The 20,419-nt window shown below is 44.9% G+C and overlaps 1 protein-coding gene across 1 annotated transcript; it reads right to left on the bottom strand.

The window, feature by feature from the left end:
- Positions 1-12: 12 nt before the first annotated feature.
- Positions 13-20,258, bottom strand: nup58 (nucleoporin 58). The gene is given in 15 exon segments (XM_062520657.1): positions 13-746; positions 749-811; positions 1,296-1,394; positions 1,915-1,998; positions 6,444-6,645; positions 10,814-10,896; positions 12,970-13,088; positions 14,859-14,938; positions 15,348-15,522; positions 16,443-16,508; positions 16,865-17,024; positions 18,149-18,403; positions 18,954-18,992; positions 19,154-19,332; positions 19,878-20,258. Coding segments are annotated over 15 exon segments (1,776 nt in total). The 5' UTR covers positions 19,958-20,258; the 3' UTR covers positions 13-654.
- Positions 20,259-20,419: the final 161 nt, after the last annotated feature.

Below are 20,419 nucleotides of genomic sequence, written 5' to 3' on the forward strand. Positions count from 1 at the left end.
TTTCAAAAAAAAGTCATTCATTATTTTTATTATTAAACTGCTCTTTCAAAATTGAAAAATACACATATACACATAACTTCTGCGGACTTGTACAAAAGACCTTTTGCACTATTTGGTAAAGGAAACAAAGGGAGTTTAGAGTAACAAAGAGAACCGACTGACTTTTACACAGGCAAACCAGGCTTCTTGACTTAAAGAAATACAGGACTAACACGTTGAACCAAGACACGGTAAGAGGTTCACACACCCCCTCCCTCACACACACAGACACAGTGCACATGCATATGAATGCATTTTCATCACAAAGCAACAGGATTTGCAAGTGTGCTCCAAACTTCTATCAGTTGCTTTAGGTATTCTTACAAGTTCATCCACAACATCTACAAATGACAACATCAGCACACACTGCCTCCGCCCATCCGTCAGACACAAAAGGAAGGGGTGCATCATAATCAAGAACGCAGGAAATAAAAACAACCTAAAAAGAAAAACAAAGACGACAACACAGAGAGATCTCATTTTTAAATGTGCTAATGACTTGTCCCTTACGTCCCTGCCTGATGTATAAAAATAGACATTTTAACACAGATGCTTATCAATCTACCACTGCCCTGGACGACGTCTAGCCTTTTACCCCACCGCTCCCCGGGGGGTCTATCTTTTGCCCCGCTTATTGCCCGCGGGGGGCTTCTTCAGCTGCAGGAGGGGGGCAGCGGCGCCAAACCCTGCCGCAGGAGTGTTGGACGGCCTGCTGAGGCGTTGATGCCAGGGTTGCTGAAGTTAAAACCGGACGTGCTGGAGCTGCCAAAGCCTGGGGGGGGATAAATACAAGAAGTTATAGGTACTGTACATATAGCAAGTGTGTACAGTACAGTCAGTCAATGCCACATGTAACTATTAGAGATATAATCAACACTTCTGGTAGGAGGTTGGAGATGTTTTGCTCTTTAATGCTGCAACACGTTACTGTATCAGTAACAAATCAATTAGCTGGAGCTTAAATGCTAATATTTTCAATTTACAAACCAAGGACTGTGCATGAACAAGTCTGAGTCGAAAACATAGACAACCACAGTGAGCATTTATCTGAATTTGGCAAAATGTGCTGAATGTGTGAACTGGATTACAATCTTGGACAAGATATAATCAACTGCTGTTGAGAGAACTGCCAAGGCTAAGCTTGTTTGGGTGATGAGAGCTTGAATGACACAGCTCAGGCCAATATCTGAGCATGTCGTTTCAACTCGGTGTGTTTCACAGGGGGATCCCGTGAGCGGGAGCAGGGAGGGACGCACCTGCACTCAGACTGCCGCCTGAAGGCTTGCTGGAGGAGAAGCCAAAGGAGGAGCTGCCGGTGCCCACGCTGCCGAACCCAGGCCCACTCCCAAACGCTGCTGGACACAAGAGAGGGCAGGACACCTCTGATCAGCTCAGCCAGTTGCACTGCTCATATCGTCACTTATCAAATCAATCAACCAACCACACACAAACACAAACACAAACTCACTCACTCGCTCGTTTACACACTAGCAGCCAATGGAGAACTCACTCACTCACTCACTAGCTCACTTGCACTCCCTGAGCTCATGAGGAAACACAATGAGGATGAGAGTCACAGCCACAGAAGGAGGATCGGACGCGTGGAGAGATGAAGAGCTGACCAGGGAGAGTGGTCTGCCATGGGGGGGGGGGGTACTTTAATCTAATCTACCAGAACAGAGGGGGGGTGAGGAGGTGGAGGGGGAGGGGGGAGATCACTCCTATAAGGAAACAATACCGGGTCTCTGTAGTGGTCATACTCAATAAGCTTTTGTCCACATGATTAGGTTTTTTGGGGTGGTGGAGATAGGCAGAGGCAAGAGGTTACACAAGTGGCAAAGCGGAGATGACAGTACAGTTCGGGAGTGGAGGTACCTCCGAGGCCGGACGAGCCCAAGCTAGTGCCCATGCCTGAGACGAAGGGAGTCCCAAAGCCTGCCCCCAGGGCGGCCTGTGACCCTGGGACAGAGAGAGAAAGCACAGGCACTTACTCCCACGGAGGTCACGGTGACGGACCCTACACCTACCACCGTGGACTCACAACACTCACATAGGACACAACACACCTACCACCGTGTCCTCACAACACTCACATAGGACACAAAACAAGGAACAAAAGGAAAAGGAAACAAACAAAAAAAAAAGGCAAAAAGAGCTTCCGGGTTGTCTCCATGGCAACAAAATGAGTTCCCAAGCCAAGCACCTGCTGTAATGATTGGAGGAGGGGAAAAAAACACAGCAGCGTGAAGGCCAATAGCGGTCTCCTGGGTCAGCGTCGCGGCTACTCGTGAACCCAACAGTAGGCACTGCTCTACACCCTGCCAACACCCACTCGCTCACTTCTGAAGGCCATACTTCATGCCACTTACCTGAGCCCCTGATTTGCAATACTAACACATCTGGCTATCAAAAGGTGAGAGGTCAAAGGTTAACACTTTTTTTTTACCCCCCGCAGTGTGAACCCGCATGCTCCTGTCTCGTTTCCTTTTAGCTGGTATAACCATCAAGCTTGATTTGATTGGCTTATATAATTTAAGAGATGCAGCAAGGAGATATGAATGTCTGCATCCTGCTATCAATCCAATTCATTGTTGAAAAGTTACTTATCAGTCAAAAAGAAACCAAGACAAGGGCTTTTTTTCTTTAGAAACGCATTTATTGTCCATTAAACAATTCACTTACATAAAACATGACAAACAGTTGAAGACAAAACTGATTGTTAATTTCTTGCTATATTGCATTTACATGTGTCAAAATTGTCTCAAAGATCGAAGGCTAATATGTGCCAAAAATGCATTTCAAACATGTTATATATATTGTATCTAGGTTTTTAAAAAGGCACACCATATAATATGCAATCAACAAGCAAATGTATACTGCACTCATCTTAAACAAAAGCCCTCAAATTAAATAAACTTAGAGACCTGACATTTCTCAGTTTCTCTCTGTCAACGTCCTGATAAGACGCCCCACTAGCATCATGGAGACAGAAGCCTATGGAACCTGACCAGCAAGGGGAAAACATCTGAGAACACACCTGGGACAAAAGCTGACTGCCTGTACCTCTAAAAAACACATGATACACAGATCATGACGTGTCAAATCTTTAAATAAAGAACATACAACTACAATATAGACAAACAGAAATCTCTGCGAACATAATTTTGTAGAGTTCTGAGGTGTTAAGACGACGTTCCACGACGCAAACTAGGCCAACCCTTGCTCTCACTCGGACCTCGAAAGCGGAGGGCGGAAAGCGTCCCCTCGCCAGATTCCACTTAAGAGGGCCAACGATCACCCAACGAAGGCCTCATGACAGCACTCAAGAGCCTATTAAACAAAAGCACCACTTCTACAAAAAAAAGCAAAATCCCCATCTTCAGACTTCCTCAAGGACAACCCCTTTGAATAAATTACCATACTGTTCGTCTCACACACAACGGTGCAAGTGCATAATAAATAACATTCGGCAGATTGATGCTATCGTACTTTCACCAAAACCCAAGAGAACCCACTGCAACACTCGTCAGGACAGATCTGTGTCGTTTCCCATTTTTACTGACAGTCATCAACATTCTAGTGTCGTCACCCACCCACTGCAGCACCAAACAGAGTTAAGTCAGAAGCAAGAACTCCAGTTTTGCAAGGATCTGGACAAGTGCCCAGGGTAGCAGCTTGTTTTTAGTTATGTTTATAACCAAACTTGGCCAAATGGTGTTCTCCAATACTGCTTTTGGCATTAAACTACACGTTGAAAACTTGACGAACAGTACATCCACACCTTATGCAGTAGTACAAGTGGTAGATCACTGTAGCCCTTCAATAAAGTGGAATGAAAAATAGAAATTTGATTTCACATTACTTTGCTGTGTATCTACAGACTACGTCTTGAGTTGGCTTGAATAGTCCAGATAAACTACACAAGGAAGCCTACAGGTGATGGAGTATAGTATAGATGGCGGGTTCCTCTACATATATTAAGGGCAACATCTGTTATGCTTCTATTATGGCACTGAATATCAAGCAGCTTTTCTGTGTGAGCTGGACCAGGAGGCACAAAAAGACAATCACCCTAAACGACAGCTATGATGTTTTTGAGTAGCTATGCTCCCTGGCCAAAATATCTACCCGTTATTTTTTTCTACCCCATTTCAAGTTCAAAATACTATGCCAAGATGTGTACGTGGCTTTCAGCACTGTGCCTATTCTTGATACAGACTGTGAAAGCCTAGATCAATTGCGACATGCAACCTGCAATTACTTCCATTTGGTCACCATGGAAACCTGAAGGGTTGCCACGGTTATGGTGAATCAGGAATGGTTGAATCAAATTATTAAAGATGGTGTCAAATATTAATTCCTTCACACAAAAAGGTCCTTATAAATGTGTGCAATAATTAAAAAAAAAAGAAAGAAATAAAATAATAATAATTTCGCAAACATACCATCTCAACAAAAAAGAAATGGCGGAAATGAACATTTATGTAATGGCACCCATGATCTAAACTCAAAGTAGAAATGCACACACCTCACGCTGATCTTCCACCCTAAAGCAAAATAGCAAAGACTCAATGATGAGTCGTAACGGATTCAACGCCTTAATGAAGATGGTAAAACTGGTTTGCAACCAAGGTCAAACATTAACACTAACGCCATAATCAGCTGGCTTCTTCACGGAAATTCAGGATTTCCAGTCTTGTAACAGATATGTCCTTATATTTGACTGAGGCAAGCCACAGCAAAACAGTCAGACAATGTGATATGCTCTCCGTTTTTAAAAAGATAAGTTGCGTTGTTCTCAGCCAATATGTAGGCACACACACATATAGGCCTTATGCCTGAGATTTTCAAATGCCAGGAAAATTAGGCAGGTATACGTTTGAATGGGGAGGGGGGGCTAACCTTTCCCATAATGATTTGATTTAAATTGGCAAACAAGAACAGTACCTTGCCACCTTCATCCATTTACAAAAAAAGGCATTTAAAGGCCAAACACACTGTCGTGGCACAAGTGCTTATATTGTTGGACACAAATTTGGTTCAAATGTTGATTACTTCATTTCAGTCCTGCAAAAGTAGTCTAATCAAACTGGGGTGGGACTGAGGGAATATGAGTCGGGCACTATAGTGCATAGCTTTAAATATGACATATAGTAAACATTTTCTTTGATCAGTTAATAATTACATTAACACTGTATTTGGCTATGTGTATTTCACAACAACAACTCTAGCTTGTGCTTGGAAGCTAAAGTCCTACAGAGCTTATTGCTAAGGATGACTCGATCTCTTCTCAATCTCAACATGTAACGATATATGCATACACTGAGATACAGAACCAAGCACACATTTGGTCTACCCTACAGGCAACATGAGGACATGTACACAAGACAAAGGTGTTTGGGAGCAGAGAGGATGTTTCAAGGCAGGACTGGTAGTCGAAGATGTGTGCAGTGTAGACATTGTATCTTTCTAAGTGTGTGTACTCGTACTGCCATGGGGCAGCGTTTGAGGGTTTCTTGCTGCTACATGGTGCTGTTCAGAAAGAACTTGCAAGAAAGGCAAAATCTCCCTCTAGATAATTTGCAATTAAGATATCCAGGACAATACGTCCAACCCCGAAGGTCACACACTGCACTGTAAACCATGATAACAAAACAAAATACCATCTGTTCAGCACACAAGCCTCCACAGCGGAGTTTCCAAACCTTGTTTCACTATCTCCTTAAGATAAACACACAGCACCCTTAAAAAAAACAATACTACAACACTCCGATCACAAAACTTAAGTGAAAGTGACTGTACATTTTGTGTTAAGATAGTCACTGTCCATTCAGTGATTGCTAAAACTGGCTCAACAAACTAGTGTCTCATTATGAGGACTGACCACTCAAGCCCTTTGAAAATCGCCCGGTCATTTCTTCTGAGCTCTGTACAGCAGACTCCACAGCCTCTGCTGAATCACTCAATTGATCATGCGAAGAGCTTTGCTCTATTTGATTTCCTCAGAAATGAAAGGCTGAGTGTAGGATCGATCGGCACACTCTCCGGCCATCAATCGAAGAGCAGGCCATTTTAATTCGGCGAGGCAGGGAACGGCTGACAGTGATGGGACACACTAGGGAAGAAGGAGAAAAAAAAAGAAAAAAAAAAAAAAGGAAAAAGAAAACGTGGCGTTCCGGAGAGAGCAAGCCTCACAGAGACAGCGAAAGATGACAAGAACACAACGAGAACCAAGACTAAGCGGGTCGGTCGCTCTTTATTCATCTGATTTTCATTTCTTTCTCTGCCTCTCCCTCTCTCCTCTGCTTTGCCTCTGCTTGCTCTCTCTCTCTCTCTCTCACTCTCTCTTTCTCTCTCTCAGGCTTAAGAACAAGAATGGTTCTAGAACTTGAAGGCGGTCAGACCTGGAGCGGGCTGCTGCTGTTGGGTCAGCGTGGCTGCCATGGCAACGGCCGTGGCATTGGGGACGCTGCTGAAGGGGGCGGGGCCGGTGGTGACGCGCGGGGCGCTCTGGTACTTCTTGGTGGCCGCGCGCTTGGACTCAAACACGTCCGTGGAGTCCTCCAGGAACGCCCGCCGGTAGCCCAGGTACTGGTGCTTCAGGATCTGAGGGGCGACAAGATGATCACACAAGATCAACATCAAGCAACACAGAGAAGGACTGACAGGGATGGAGGGACTTTTGCCTTGGCAGTATGATGCGCTCAAAGCATCATTATATGAACTAAACTAACACCAGATTTGCTTTGGCAGTGTAATACGCTCAAAGCATCATTATATGAGCTAAACGAACACCAGAATGTTATGACCTAAATGAGTCATCATTAATACTGTATTAACAACATACTGTATTTAGATCATATAATTATGAGAAGAACCAAACGCATGTGAGGCCCTAACACCCAATCACACTTTCCTGAGCCCCAATGATTTGCATTTTTTACAGAAACAGGTCTAGTTTAAATTCAGTGCCATCTGAGATTCAAAACACCACGGCCATCCCATATCGTTTGAGCTCTGTTTCAGTCTCTGATATATTTCATGAAAGTGTCAAATGTTTTATTTTCAATATTTGATATGTTGTCTGCAGGCGCGTAGGAACGTAGTAAGCATTGGGGGGGACAAGAACGAGGTCTGTCGCGCGCGCAGAGCGCGCGCCGAAAATTTTTTATATTAATAAATAAAGGGGGGCGAATTATACGTCACATAAGAGATAAAAACCTATTACTGAAGTTTTAATGGCCCTCTCTAAGATGCCGCTTTGAAAATATGTATTTCAGTCTTTTTCTTAACCTATTTTTGGAACTGGGAAGAACATCTGCACATAGGCCATTCAGAACACATTTCTTCCCTGAAAACGTAAACTGACTCCCCCAATGCTTCCCTTTACATGGTTGCATAAACGTTGCTTAGATGAAAGTTTCTTCTTCTTGACTTTTCATATGCCATCTAAGTAAATTTTACTTTAACGCGTTTTGGGCACAATGAATGGGTTTGCCCTTATAGTTTAAATGGAGACGCATGAGAGTGCGCTGTGGCTATTGTTACCTGTATGCAGCCAGCTCAACAAAGTTACGTGGTTAGAAGATTCCTGTATGCTGCATTGCCGTGACCATTTCCTTGTGGATTTTTCTCATTGGAATACAGCTAACGAACGCGAAAGCTGAGATTGCGTTGCACATCATGTTGGAACGACTACTCAACAAACTGTGAGATAAACATTGTTTTTCGTGTCTGGGAGATCTCGTTGTCGTTTTGGACTGTCGGACTCTTATGTTTATTGTTTGGACTTATGGACACTGAACTTTGAGGGGATGTTTGTTTGTGCATTATGAAGCTTTGTGTTAATTAGTATGTGTCGGGCCTTCACCTCGGCGTAAGTTGCGCGCTAGGTGGCCACGAACGAACTAATTGCTTAATTTGTGACAAGATACAGTGTGTAGCCTATTCATCTTTCATTTGTGTTTTTTCATTTGTTAGATTATTGCATGTTTGACGTAGCCTAGTTTGTAAACAGGCATTCTGCCCGTTTATCTTAAGTCACAGGTGTCAAACTCAAGGCCCGCGGGCCAGATGCGGCCCGCCACGTCGTTTCATATGGCCCGCGAGAGCTTTAAGGGTCTGATACAGTATGTGGCCTGCGAGAGCTTAAAAGGTCCGATACAGTTTTTGTGTAGAGGCAATACACTGCAATACAATGCACGCATGTGAGACTGACAGGGAGGCAACATCAACCACCTTCCTCTATGATCAGTGCAACTGGCTACATCAGATGTGATAGCAACGTGTACGTGTGAAAACAAAATTGACCAGTATTCTAAACTATTTTAGCGAACGGAGCGCCTAAATTACGCGCTCGGTTTAGCCTGCCTGTGAAACGCATGATTGTTTGAAGTGCGTGTGCTTCTTTGAGAGGGGAATCGATGTAAGTTGTAAACTACGTGCTACGTTTACGTCTACGTTTAAAAGGCATGTATAATTGTGTGTAGTCCTATTATCCAAAAAATCCAGCTCCAAATCCTTGCTAATCGAGCAAGTGATTGTTTGGCCAAAAGCGAAAATAAGCCTATTCTGACCGAGAAGAGGTGCATTCATATCAGGCAAGCAGAGGTATGCTAGACGTTTGTAGTAATCGCCCTGTTGCTTTGCATTTTCATTTCAGTTTAAAACGAACAACATAGAATCCACACAACACCTTTCAACTTTAAAACTTCAAAGAAAAAGTCCACCAGGACCGTTCGCTTCTACTGTATGTGTATGGAACGGTGTAGGCTAGTAACGCATTTCATATGGATGCACTTTTTGACATGACAGTTAGCCTACTCGTTTGCATCACTTGCTAGATGTAAAACTGCATTTCGTTAGTGGTATTTCACTCGTGCAATGACAGTAAAGTTGAATATACTCGAATCTAAAAACTCAGAAATATGAAAAAAAAAAAGAATCCATGGCATGATCTCTTCCTGACTGACCAGTGACCCTCATTGAAAAGTCAAACTGTATGGAACTGACAGTGGTGTTTTGTTTTTACAAAACATAACAATAATAAAAAAGAACATGTCATGCTGATACCTTTTGCTCTTCTCGATTTTAGAAGTTTTACCGATGCTAAAGATTTTGTGGCTGGTGCTACAAATCTTAGAAGTTACATCTGGCCCTTTGAGGGCAACCATTGGGCTGATGTGGCCCTCGGTGAAAATGAGTTTGACACCCCTGTCTTAAGTCAACCGAGGCCTTCGGTTTCTCATATCCGCCCATAACCTTATGCTATGTGCGTCGTGACAGTGTGTAGATTATAATAAGAGGCAAATTGTTACACATTTCATTTTAAAAGCATATAATAGGATGAACAAAGTGTATGGACTTGCTAAATCCAGGTAACCAGATAATTAGGCTATATGTGCACGTCCGATTTCGCAAGTGATGCCTACATTTAAAAATCGACTGCCGTCTGTAAGACTAACTTATTTAGGCCAGACTACTGTATTCACCCACAATAGGCTATCCTCTTAACTATTTTGAAAAGAATGAAAGAAGGCCGTAGACTAAATATTTGGACTGCGAGAGTTGCAGCTTTCAGACACTCAAGGTGAGGAAGTGCTCCATGCTGCATTATTGAGACGGGCTTCGTTTCGGGAAACATTCTTAAAACACAATGTGAAAGACCTCCGATGCGCACCGATAGCTATAGTTATGGGGCCGTAACTCAGGAGGATATAATTGAGCTAAGTAATCAACAACATCTGTACTTTACATCGTTTTTCTTTCGGGAGGGGGTCCAACATTGGGGGTGTCCCGACCCCCCCGACCCCCGCGGTTCCTACGCGCCTGGTTGTCTGGGTCCATGTTGTAGCTATATATGTGTTAACAAGATTTGCAGATTGTCACATTCTATTTTTTATTTGCATTTTACACAACATTCTAACTTTCTCTGCATTGGCGTTGTACATCCCTCAGTTCTGACTTCCCGAGGCAACACACTGCTTGGCTGAAATTGTTTCTGGGTATGTTTCGTATTTTCTGCTGAATCCTACACATGTTTTGGATTAGAATTGCCAACTACATATCGATGGCCCAACACAAAGGAAAACAAACAGATGTGAAATGCTTTGGATAGTTTTTCCCCCTCTCTCTAAAAGGGCAACTCTGCTCAGAGAACAGCCCAGGGCCAGTCATTTCCTGTTTATTAGCTACATTGTGTGAGACGGTTTTTAAGAAATAACCAGAAGTTGGACCACCTGTGCATATTGTTTGCTTCAATGCGGAGGGCTTTTTTATGCTAATTGTCTGAAGGACATCTTTCTGTTGTAACCTATAAGTATGTGTAAGATTCTGATATTTTTTTCTTTCTGTTTTTTTTTTTTGCTCACCTAAACTTTAAGTTTGAACCTTTAGCAGTTTAGTGCCTTTCATTTCAAAACATTAGCTGGAGCAATACTTCAAACTGTGAATTTTACCCTCGTCATTATTGGTGTGGAGACTGTGGACTAGTAGATGCAAAACATTTTTCCTGGCACTGAGGTGGCATCCCACTAAGCACATGAACTCTACTACTGATGAAAGTATAGAGGCAGACGAGCACTACATTGTGTGGATCATTCAGGCACATTTACACGGTTTATTTACAGAAGCATGTTAATTAATGTTCCCGGTCCCGCTTCAATAAATAAAACATAAATATACAGTTGGGTGCACACAATCTCTCTCACTTACACACTCACACACACACACACACACACTCACACACACACAAGCACTAATGAACACAACTCACCTTTACGTTCTCATGCACCGTCTGTAGTTGAGCAGCTAAGGCCACAAACGTCTGATAGAGTCTCTGCATGGCCATGGACAGATCTGCTCACAAAAACACACAGAAGAATCTCACCAGGGGCCTATTGCACAAAACTAGGATAAGGGATTAACCCGGGATATCTTGGTTATCCTGGCTCAATTTATCCGTGATCCAGTTGCACAAAAGCGGGACAGGGGGCAGCAGGATATGTTATGGTATAAGTTACCATGGCGATTTATTCTGTGGAGCTAGCCTGCTCCTGACCAGGCTAACATCCAAGATAAGTTGATTCTAATGGTAATTACATTATCTGATTGGTTCAGCTAGCTGTCATTCAAATGAGACCTCCACGTGATTTTTTTTTAAGAGCTGTAGATTCCATTTATATATTATTTGCTACATGAGTTTACTCGCAAAACACAGCAGAATGTCTGCCTAATACCGGATGTCATTTAAATTATGGTGGCCTTATAATTAATAACATAGCCTACTCGTTGTTTGCTTCTTTTTTGACAGATGTTTGATGAATAGGCTGCTGTAGTAGTTGATTGGAAGTGGAGGGGATATTTTTCGAAGGTGTTTTCAACTAATTCGGCTTTTAAGACAAATTAAGATACTTTGTGCATCTTTGCGGTGGTAAAGCGCTTAATGACGTTGCGTGCCGAGACAAGGAAGCTCTCACACGTGGGTGCATACGTAAATTTGCATTCAGTTGATCTGCCACACCTACTCCCGCTATGTAACAGAAATAATCATGATCCCCCATCCAAAAAAGTAAAACTTTACCTCGTTGTTAGTCTTTATCAAAAGCGGTTGTTCACTTTGTGTGCAAGACGCTATTTTTCGGGACTTTTTTTTATTCCAACCGCGAGTTATTTGGGGAGAAACGAGAACGCGCACATACACCGAATAACTTACACCTGGCTTGATGAATCCGTGTCTGCTCATCCTGGATTGGTCTTTGTGCAACCAATTCAGCCGGTATGCTCTTGTTTAGGATTCAGTGATCGCGGCTCAGTAACTTATCCCGGATGTCTTAATTCTGCTTTTGTGCAACGGGCCCCAGAATGCCAAAAAGCACAGCAACAGAGACCTCTTCTGACAGAGTAAACAAAAACAATCAGAGACAGCAAAATAAGTGCTGTAATATCTGCAATATAAGTGTTGCAATATCAGCAAAATAAGTGTTGGAATATCGGCAATATAAGTGTTGTAATATCGGCGATATAAGTGTTGTAATATCGGCGATATAAGTGTTGTAATATCTGCGATATAAATGTTGTAATATCTGCGATATAAATGTTGTAATATCGGCAATATAAGTGTTGTAATATCTGTAATCTACATTATGCCATAATGACATATTACATCATATAACATGTCAGTTATGTACTGACAAAAACGTCTGATTATGCGGCGTATGACATGATCTAAAGTGATTAAATTGTACAGCTATGGATGATCATATGCATATAACAGCTATGGATGCACATATGGATATTACAGCTGTGATCACATGAATACAACAGCTATGGATGATCACATGAATACAACAGCTATGGATGATCATATGGATATTACAGCTATGATCATATGGATATCACAGCTATGATCGTATGGATATCACAGCTATGATCATATGGATATGACAGCTATGATCGTATGGATACAGGTGGATGGATGGTGGACAAGAGAACTTGGCTGAGAAGGCTGATGAAGACTAGATGATGAGCAGCTAACATTTGGATTATCAGTGTGTGTGTGTGTGTGTGTGTGTGTGTGAGAAGTGAGCCCAGTACCTTGTGGTGTAGTGTGGTGTGATGTGTGTGTGTGTGTGTGTGTGTGTGTGTGAGAGAGAGAGAGGCTAGCCCAGTACCTTGCAGTGTGATGTCAGTGTGTGTGTGAGAAGTGAGCCCAGTACCTTGTGGTGTAGAGTGTGTGTGTGTGTGTGTGTGTGTGTGTGTGTGTGTGTGTGTGTGTGTGTGTGTGTGTGTGTGTGTGTGTGTGTGTGTGTGTGTGTGTGTGTGTGTGTGTGTGTGTGTGCGTGCGTGCGTGCGTGCGTGCGTGCATTCGTGCGTGCGTGCGGTACCTTGCGGGGTGATGTGCGTGCGTGCGTGCGTGCGTGCGTGCGGTACCTTGCGGGGTGATGTGTGAGCCGCTGCCCTGGGTGGTGAGGTGGTTCTCCAGCTCCTCTATCTGCTGCCGGTACTGCTGCAGCTGCACCTCAAACTGCTCCACCAGCCCGCGGAAATAGCTACGGGCAGACCACACACTAGTCAGATACACCACTGGACAATACAATACAGTAGCTACAATACAGCAGGACCAGACACTAGTCAGAAACACCACTGGACAATACAGTACAGTAGCTACAATACAGCAGGACCAGACACTAGTCAGAAACACCACTGGACAATACAGTACAGTAGCTACAATACAGCAGGACCAGACACTAGTCAGAAACACCACTGGACAATACAATACAGTACAGTAGCTACAATACAGCAGGACCAGACACTAGTCAGAAACACCACCGTACAATACAATACAGTAGCTACAATACAGCAGGACCAGACACTAGTCAGAAACACCACTGTACAATACAATAGCTACAATACAGCAGGACCAGACACTAGTCAGAAACACCACTGGACAATACAGTACAGTAGCTACAATACAGCAGGACCAGACACTAGTCAGAAACACCACTGGACAATACAATACAGTAGCTACAATACAGCAGGACCAGACACTAGTCAGAAACACCACTGGACAATACAATACAGTAGCTACATTACAGCAGGACCAGACACTAGTCAACTAGCAATACAACCACATTCTCCATCAGGATACAGGTCATTTCCTATCCATGCAAAACCAATAACCAAACAAACCTTGATATACATAGCACATTCTCTTGGTAATGTCATGCAAAAATGTGCAAATTAACAACCAAATGGAAAGGTTTATTTGCTGATACTGTATGTAACACTGTAAAACTTATGTATACTTGACAAAGAAGTTGTACAATGCAATGTAAATGTAGACCCTGTGTCAAAACATCACTGTGCCATTATATCATAAATACCACAATGATGACGGTTTAAGTTCTTGTCATGGGGATGAATGATTACAATATTCCAGTATGAACTATCAAACAGTCATCATAATCATCAATGGATGCAAACAGTCAGAAATTTGACCCATACGCTCACACTGGATCAAATTTAAATGGCCTCACCGATACCAAACTCACTCAGTGCCCAGATCCACCCACTGGCACAACATCTTGTAAATCTCCCTGTTGTCCAACAGCTGAATGGCCATGCCATCACAACTCTATAGACAGTGTAAAACTAATCCAACTAAACCAATCGGTAAAAGAACCATACAAATATTAAACATCTACATGTATAAAAAAATACCCATGGATGTAAATGTCCTGGTGTGAGAGGGCTGGATGTAATGCATAGATATGTATATATGCCTATGATGTAATGCATGTTGAGGTCACTGCAACTCAAAAGCAAACGCAGGGAGGCAAGCGCAGACACATCAGGCCGTTCTCCCCCAAACTAAACCAAATTCCAGCAAACGTATTCTGAGCCGGATGCTTAAATAGGGGGACTGAGACAGACCCTCTGCCTCACACAGACCGCACGTTTGAAGCTGTGTGAGTGTAATACAAATACAATGCTCTGAACACAGTGTACACACGCCGGGCCAAATACAATACTCTGTGGCGCCCCCTACAGGTGGGCGAGGGCAATAGCGCCCAGAGAGGGTGTTGGGGAGGTGCAGTCTGACTCTGTGGCGCCCCCTACAGCTGGGCGAGGGCAATAGCGCCCAGAGAGGGTGTTAGGGAGGTGCAGTCGGACTCTGTGGCGCCCCCTACAGGTGGGCGAGGGCAACAGCGCCCAGAGAGGGTGTTGGGGAGGTGCAGTCGGACTCTGTGGCGCCCCCTACAGGTGGGCGAGGGCAACAGCGCCCAGAGAGGGTGTTGGGGAGGTGCAGTCTGACTCACTCTGAGGGGGCGGTGTTCTCGTGCTGCAAGCCCGGCGGAGTCTTCTGCGTTCTTAAGGCGATGTCAGCATTCTTCAGCTCCTACAAAAACATACACAACGCCATATCATGACATTCATGTTCAGCACTTCTTCAATGACAAATCTATTCAAATAAATATTTTTCCACAGCACTTGTACTGTGTTAATTCTTGATCCGTTTTAAAAATGTTTTCCTTCTTTTACTAGTGAAGACAGGGGCCTGGCCTACACTACGTTCATAACTGATCACTGTTTGCAGAGTGTAAAGAACAATTTTAGAAGACTGGTTTAGGAGAGGAGAGCCCTACTTGTGCTGCAGCAGGTGAGAGGAGAGTAGAGGAGAGCCCTACCTGTGCTACAGCAGGTAAGAGGAGAGAGGAGAGCCCTACCTGTGCTGCAGCAGGTGAGAGGAGAGTAGAGGAGAGCCCTACCTGTGCTACAGCAGGTAAGAGGAGAGAGGAGAGCCCTACCTGTGCGGTCTCCATCTTGAGCTTGTCGATGGCCAGCGCGTTCCTCTGCAGGCCGCTGGCGCTGACGGCGAGCAGCTGCTTGAGGTTCTTGATGTCCTCCTGCACCTTCAGCATGGCCTTGGACGACATGCGGCTGATCTCCTCCTGCACCTGCTTCTGCTCCTTCACAAACTTCCTGATGGACAGAGCACAAGATCACACAAGATCACACGTGCGCTCAGATACGCAAAACAAATAAAATATCTCCTCCTGCTCCTTCATAAACTTCCTGATGGACAGAGCACAAGATCACATGTGTGCTCAAATACGCAAAACAAATAAAATATCTCCTCCTGCACCTTTCTGCTCCTTCACAAACTTCCTGATGGACAGAGCAACCAAGATCACACGTGTGCTCAAATACGCCAAACAAATATCGATGTGCCTTGAGTTTGCGAGCACTTGCTAACAGTTTGAGAAGGTAGTTTGCCGCAAACATGTTAGGACATTGAACTACCATTGAGATGGAATGTTTACACAAAAACGTTCAAATGTATCTGTTCAGACAAGCATGTTCATTGCAAACATACGCTTCTGTTTAAACACACCTCAGAATAACATACTTAAACGGACCGTTTCCCACACATAAATTAGCCTTAGCGTTAAGCGCTCCGCTAATAGGCACGGACATGAGCGTGTTTGATATTGAATTACATTAAATTACATTGTTGTCAACACAACCCCACACACCAGTCACACTCTGCGATCATTTAGATTCAGCTATATTTCTGTCAGCACCGCTCAATAAAATTCATTGTTTCAAGTGTGTGTGCACTCATGCTGGAGTTGTGAAGCGCTTTAGACTAAAAACTTTTTTCAACTGTGATTTTCACTGAAGTTTGCTTCAAGACTAGGAGACTAGGCTCAATCCATGTACAGGAAATTGGCCCAAATAGTTTAGGCTTCAATACACTTTCAGGTTTTTAAAAACATATAAACTGTAGGTTGTAGATAGGTTACAGATATCTACAGTCACATACTATTTTCAGTAATATCATTTAGAAATGCTTGTGAGCTTGGGGGCCTTTAAGCAAGACAGGAAGTCACAATACTTACTGGAAGTTCTCCACATCCTGGCAGATGACCGGAGGTAGGTTTTCATCTTTAAGAGCCTTGCTGTCTCTGTAGTAACAGTCAGAAATAACAGATCTTAAACAACTGAGCAGATGTTGTGGGCACTGGTGGGCAGTGGTAGCATAGGGGCTAAGGAGCTGCGCTAGCATGCAGTAGCCTGTAGGGTGGTGGTAGCATTGGGGCTAAGGAGCTGCACTAGCATGCAGTAGCCTGAAAAGTTGTGGGTTCAATTCCCGGTTTCCACCGTTGTGCCCTTGAGCAAACCCTGAGTTGCTGTGGGGATAATGGCCCTTGTAATATAATTGCCATGTGTAGGACACTTCCAATAAAAAGCGTCAGCTAAATGAATACATGTAAATGTTGCACACACGGCAACAACAGCCGTTCCATCCTGCACTACTCACTGCGGACTGACTCCAGAGGACTTGTCGCTCTTCTTCTCTGAGGAGGTGTTGAAGTCCACTCCACCCAGGCCGAGGCTGGGCGCAGCAGCTGTCGTCGTGGCAGCAGACGACACCAAAGCTCCCAAAGTCAAACCTCCACCCAGAGTCGGCTGTCCCAAACCTGACACATTCAAACCAGTGTGAGTCACTTACGGTTATGGCTATTTGGAAGACGCCTTTGTCCAGAGCAACATACAAATTAAAACAATATAATAATTAATAATCAACTTAACAGTCAGTATAACAAAAATGCTTATTGAATATAAATCTTTCACTCGGACAGTTATAATTGTTTATCTGAGAAGACTACATCTGGCCTGATTGATCTGCATGACCTACGGATATTCAGATGAAGTAACATATTCAGAGGCAAACATGTGTAGGGATGTGTGGGGGTGTGTAGGGGTGCAGGGGGTGTGTGTGTGGTGTGTGTGTGTGTGTATGCGAGACTAACCCGTAGGGACGGCGCTGGAGAAGAGGCTGGAGCCGAGGGACAGGCCCGTGGAGGGGGTGTGTGGGGGTGCAGGGTGTGTGTGTGTGGGGTGTGTGTGTGTGGGGTGTGTGTGTGTGTGTGTGTGTGGGGTGTGTGTGTATGCGAGACTAACCCGTAGGCACGGTGCTGGAGAAGAGGCTGGAGCCGAGGGACAGGCCCGTGGAGGGGGTGTGTGGGGGTGTGTGGGGGTGCAGGGTGTGTGTGTGTGTGTGTGTGGGGTGTGTGTGTATGCGGGACTAACCCGTAGGCACGGTGCTGGAGAAGAGGCTGGAGCCGAGGGACAGGCCCGTGGAGGGGGTGTGTGGGGGTGCAGGGTGTGTGTGTGTGGGGTGTGTGTGTGTGGGGTGTGTGTGTGGGGTGTGTGTGCGAGACTAACCCGTAGGCACGGTGCTGGAGAAGAGGCTGGAGCCGAGGGTCAGGCCCGTGGAGGGTGTGTGTGTGTGTGTGTGTGTGTGTGGGGTGTGTGTGTATGCGGGACTAACCAGTAGGCACGGTGCTGGAGAAGAGGCTGGAGCCGAGGGTCAGGCCCGTGGAGGGTGTGTGTGTGTGTGTGTGTGTGTGGGGTGTGTGTGTGTGCGGGACTAACCGGTAGGCACGGTGCTGGAGAAGAGGCTGGAGCCGAGGGACAGGCCCGTGGAGGGGTGTGTGTGTGTGGAGGGGTGTGTGTGTGTGTGTGGGGTGTGTGTGTGGGGGTGCAGGGTGTGTGTGTGTGTGGTGTGTGTGTGTGTGGGGTGTGTGTGTGCGGGACTAACCCGTAGGCACGGTGCTGGAGAAGAGGCTGGAGCCGAGGGACAGGCCGGTGGAGGGGGCGGAGCTGGCGACGGAGCCGAGGTTGAGGGAGAAGCCCGGCAGGCTGGTCTGAGGGGCGGCGGCCGCCAGGCCAGAGCCAAAGCTGAGGCCGGTTGCCGGGGCGGCGGACGTGGTCGTCAGGGAGAAGGGCGTGGCGGACGCGGCCGGCTTGCCAAAGCTGAACCCCGTATTGGCAGCAGCGGGCACCGCAGGGGCACCTGGGAGAGCGGGCACAAGGGGGTGATGCACCTGGTCACGGATTAACCCTTACAGCAACACTAACGGCACAAGATTAACCCTTACAGCAACACTAACGGCACAAGATTAACCCTTACAGCAACACTAACGGCACAAGATTAACCCTTACAGCAACACTAACGGCACAAGGGTGGTGATGCACCTGGTCAGGGATTAACCCTTACAGCAGCAACACTAAAGCACTTCTCTGGCACACACACACTATTTGTTATCCAGCAAATAACCATGTCCACAGACAAGGTGGAGTATTAAGATTTAACCCTGATGATGAATGCTTTGCAACTGCGACGGGACATGATGAATGCTTTGCAATCGCTTGCAACAGCTGGCACCAACGTTCAACATTTAATTCATACCGTTGCAAGATTCCATTCCGCAACAATTCAAGGTTCTAAAATTCCATGTTGAACTCAACAAACCCACATTGCTTTAGGGAGTTGCGCAGTGCACTGTGGCAATGTGAATATATCAATGGCTACACAATCTTAATGGTGTGAGGCTGGAGATTACCTAGAGTGAGTCCAGTGGTTGGTGCAGCTGCCGCAGCCCCTAGGAAGTGGTAAGACAGAGAATGTAATCTCACAAACACCACAAATATCAAACCATCCTGGCTGGTAGGCCTTGAATGAACTTTTCAGCTACTACTACTTAGACAGCAAAGTAAACAGACAATACAAAGCACATTACAGCAGCTTTCTTATAGAATCTACCTGCGGCAGGTGCGCCAAAGCCAAAGCCCGCCGCTGGTTTCTGGGCTAGGAGGCCACTGCCCCCGAATAGACTAGCGGAGGTAGTTGTTGTGGCGGCAGCAGCAGCAACCGGAGTGGAAGTGGCGCCGCCAAGACCACCAAATGAAAAGCCCGTCGTGTTCGCTGGCGCCGCAGGGGCACTGAAATACAAAAGCACAGGACACAGACCTCCATAAACAATGTCATTTCCTCCATGGTAATTTACGTCTGGCAGGTATTACTGTTCATTTGTCCAAATACCTTACAATATAATAACCTACAATGAGAGTTTTAATATTAATATTTAGAGACTCGCTTGAATTTTTCACATTTTCGCTGCGATGTTTTCCACGTGCAAAAATTACTGTCATGCACACAACACCTAGACAACTCAAATCGAAAGTAATTGTACAATTTTGAATGTTAAAACCACATGTCCATGGTACCCATTTAACGATTTAGGTTAAGGTACATTTAGCTTTGCGCGGTCAATAATCGGATAAGGTATTTCATACAAAATTGGGTTATGATTTAAATATTTGCACAGAACAAGAACTCCACTGGCTTTACGTTAAACTATGTTACTTTTTAGTAACTCACTGGCTATCCTGGATTCACCTAATCAGAGAACAAGTTGACGTGAGCCCAACTTTGGCAGCTAGCTGGATAGCTTTCTAACTAATGTCAAAGCTTACAAACAATTTACCTTGTTGCAGCTCCAAAAGAAAACCCTCCTCCAGTATTGGCGGCCCCCAACGTGGTCGTTCCAAAACTGAACCCAGACATTTTAGTTATAGGATCTGTGTCATCTAAATTCAAACACGTAAGTGTGCTAACTAGCGATCAAAATTGGCCTGGCAGGCCTAGATAACGTTATGCGAGCCCTCGTGGAGGCCCTAACGTCAATATAGATTCGCAGTCATGATAAACGGTACATTCTGTCCGTTTTCAGATTTCCCGACAGTTTCATAAATATTGTATATGCTTACAACTTGGCACTTGGTATATTAATGTTCAAATGACTATATCCTCCGTAAATACTGAAGGCTAAAGTCGTAGCTAGTTTCCGCGCCTGATGTAGTGAATATTATTTTCCGGTTGAAGTCGAAGCCTAGGGTTGCTGGGATATTGGAGGACTGGCGCTTTTCTCGCGAGACCACATATCAGAGCCTGTGTGAAGATTGTAGATGGGCTCGGACTTTGTCCTGTCCAGTCTTTGGCTCAATTCAGACATATGTAGTTTTGCCC

Source organism: Sardina pilchardus, chromosome 19 (assembly GCF_963854185.1).
Source record: "Sardina pilchardus chromosome 19, fSarPil1.1, whole genome shotgun sequence".
In the NCBI taxonomy this organism is placed as follows: domain Eukaryota; kingdom Metazoa; phylum Chordata; class Actinopteri; order Clupeiformes; family Clupeidae; genus Sardina; species Sardina pilchardus.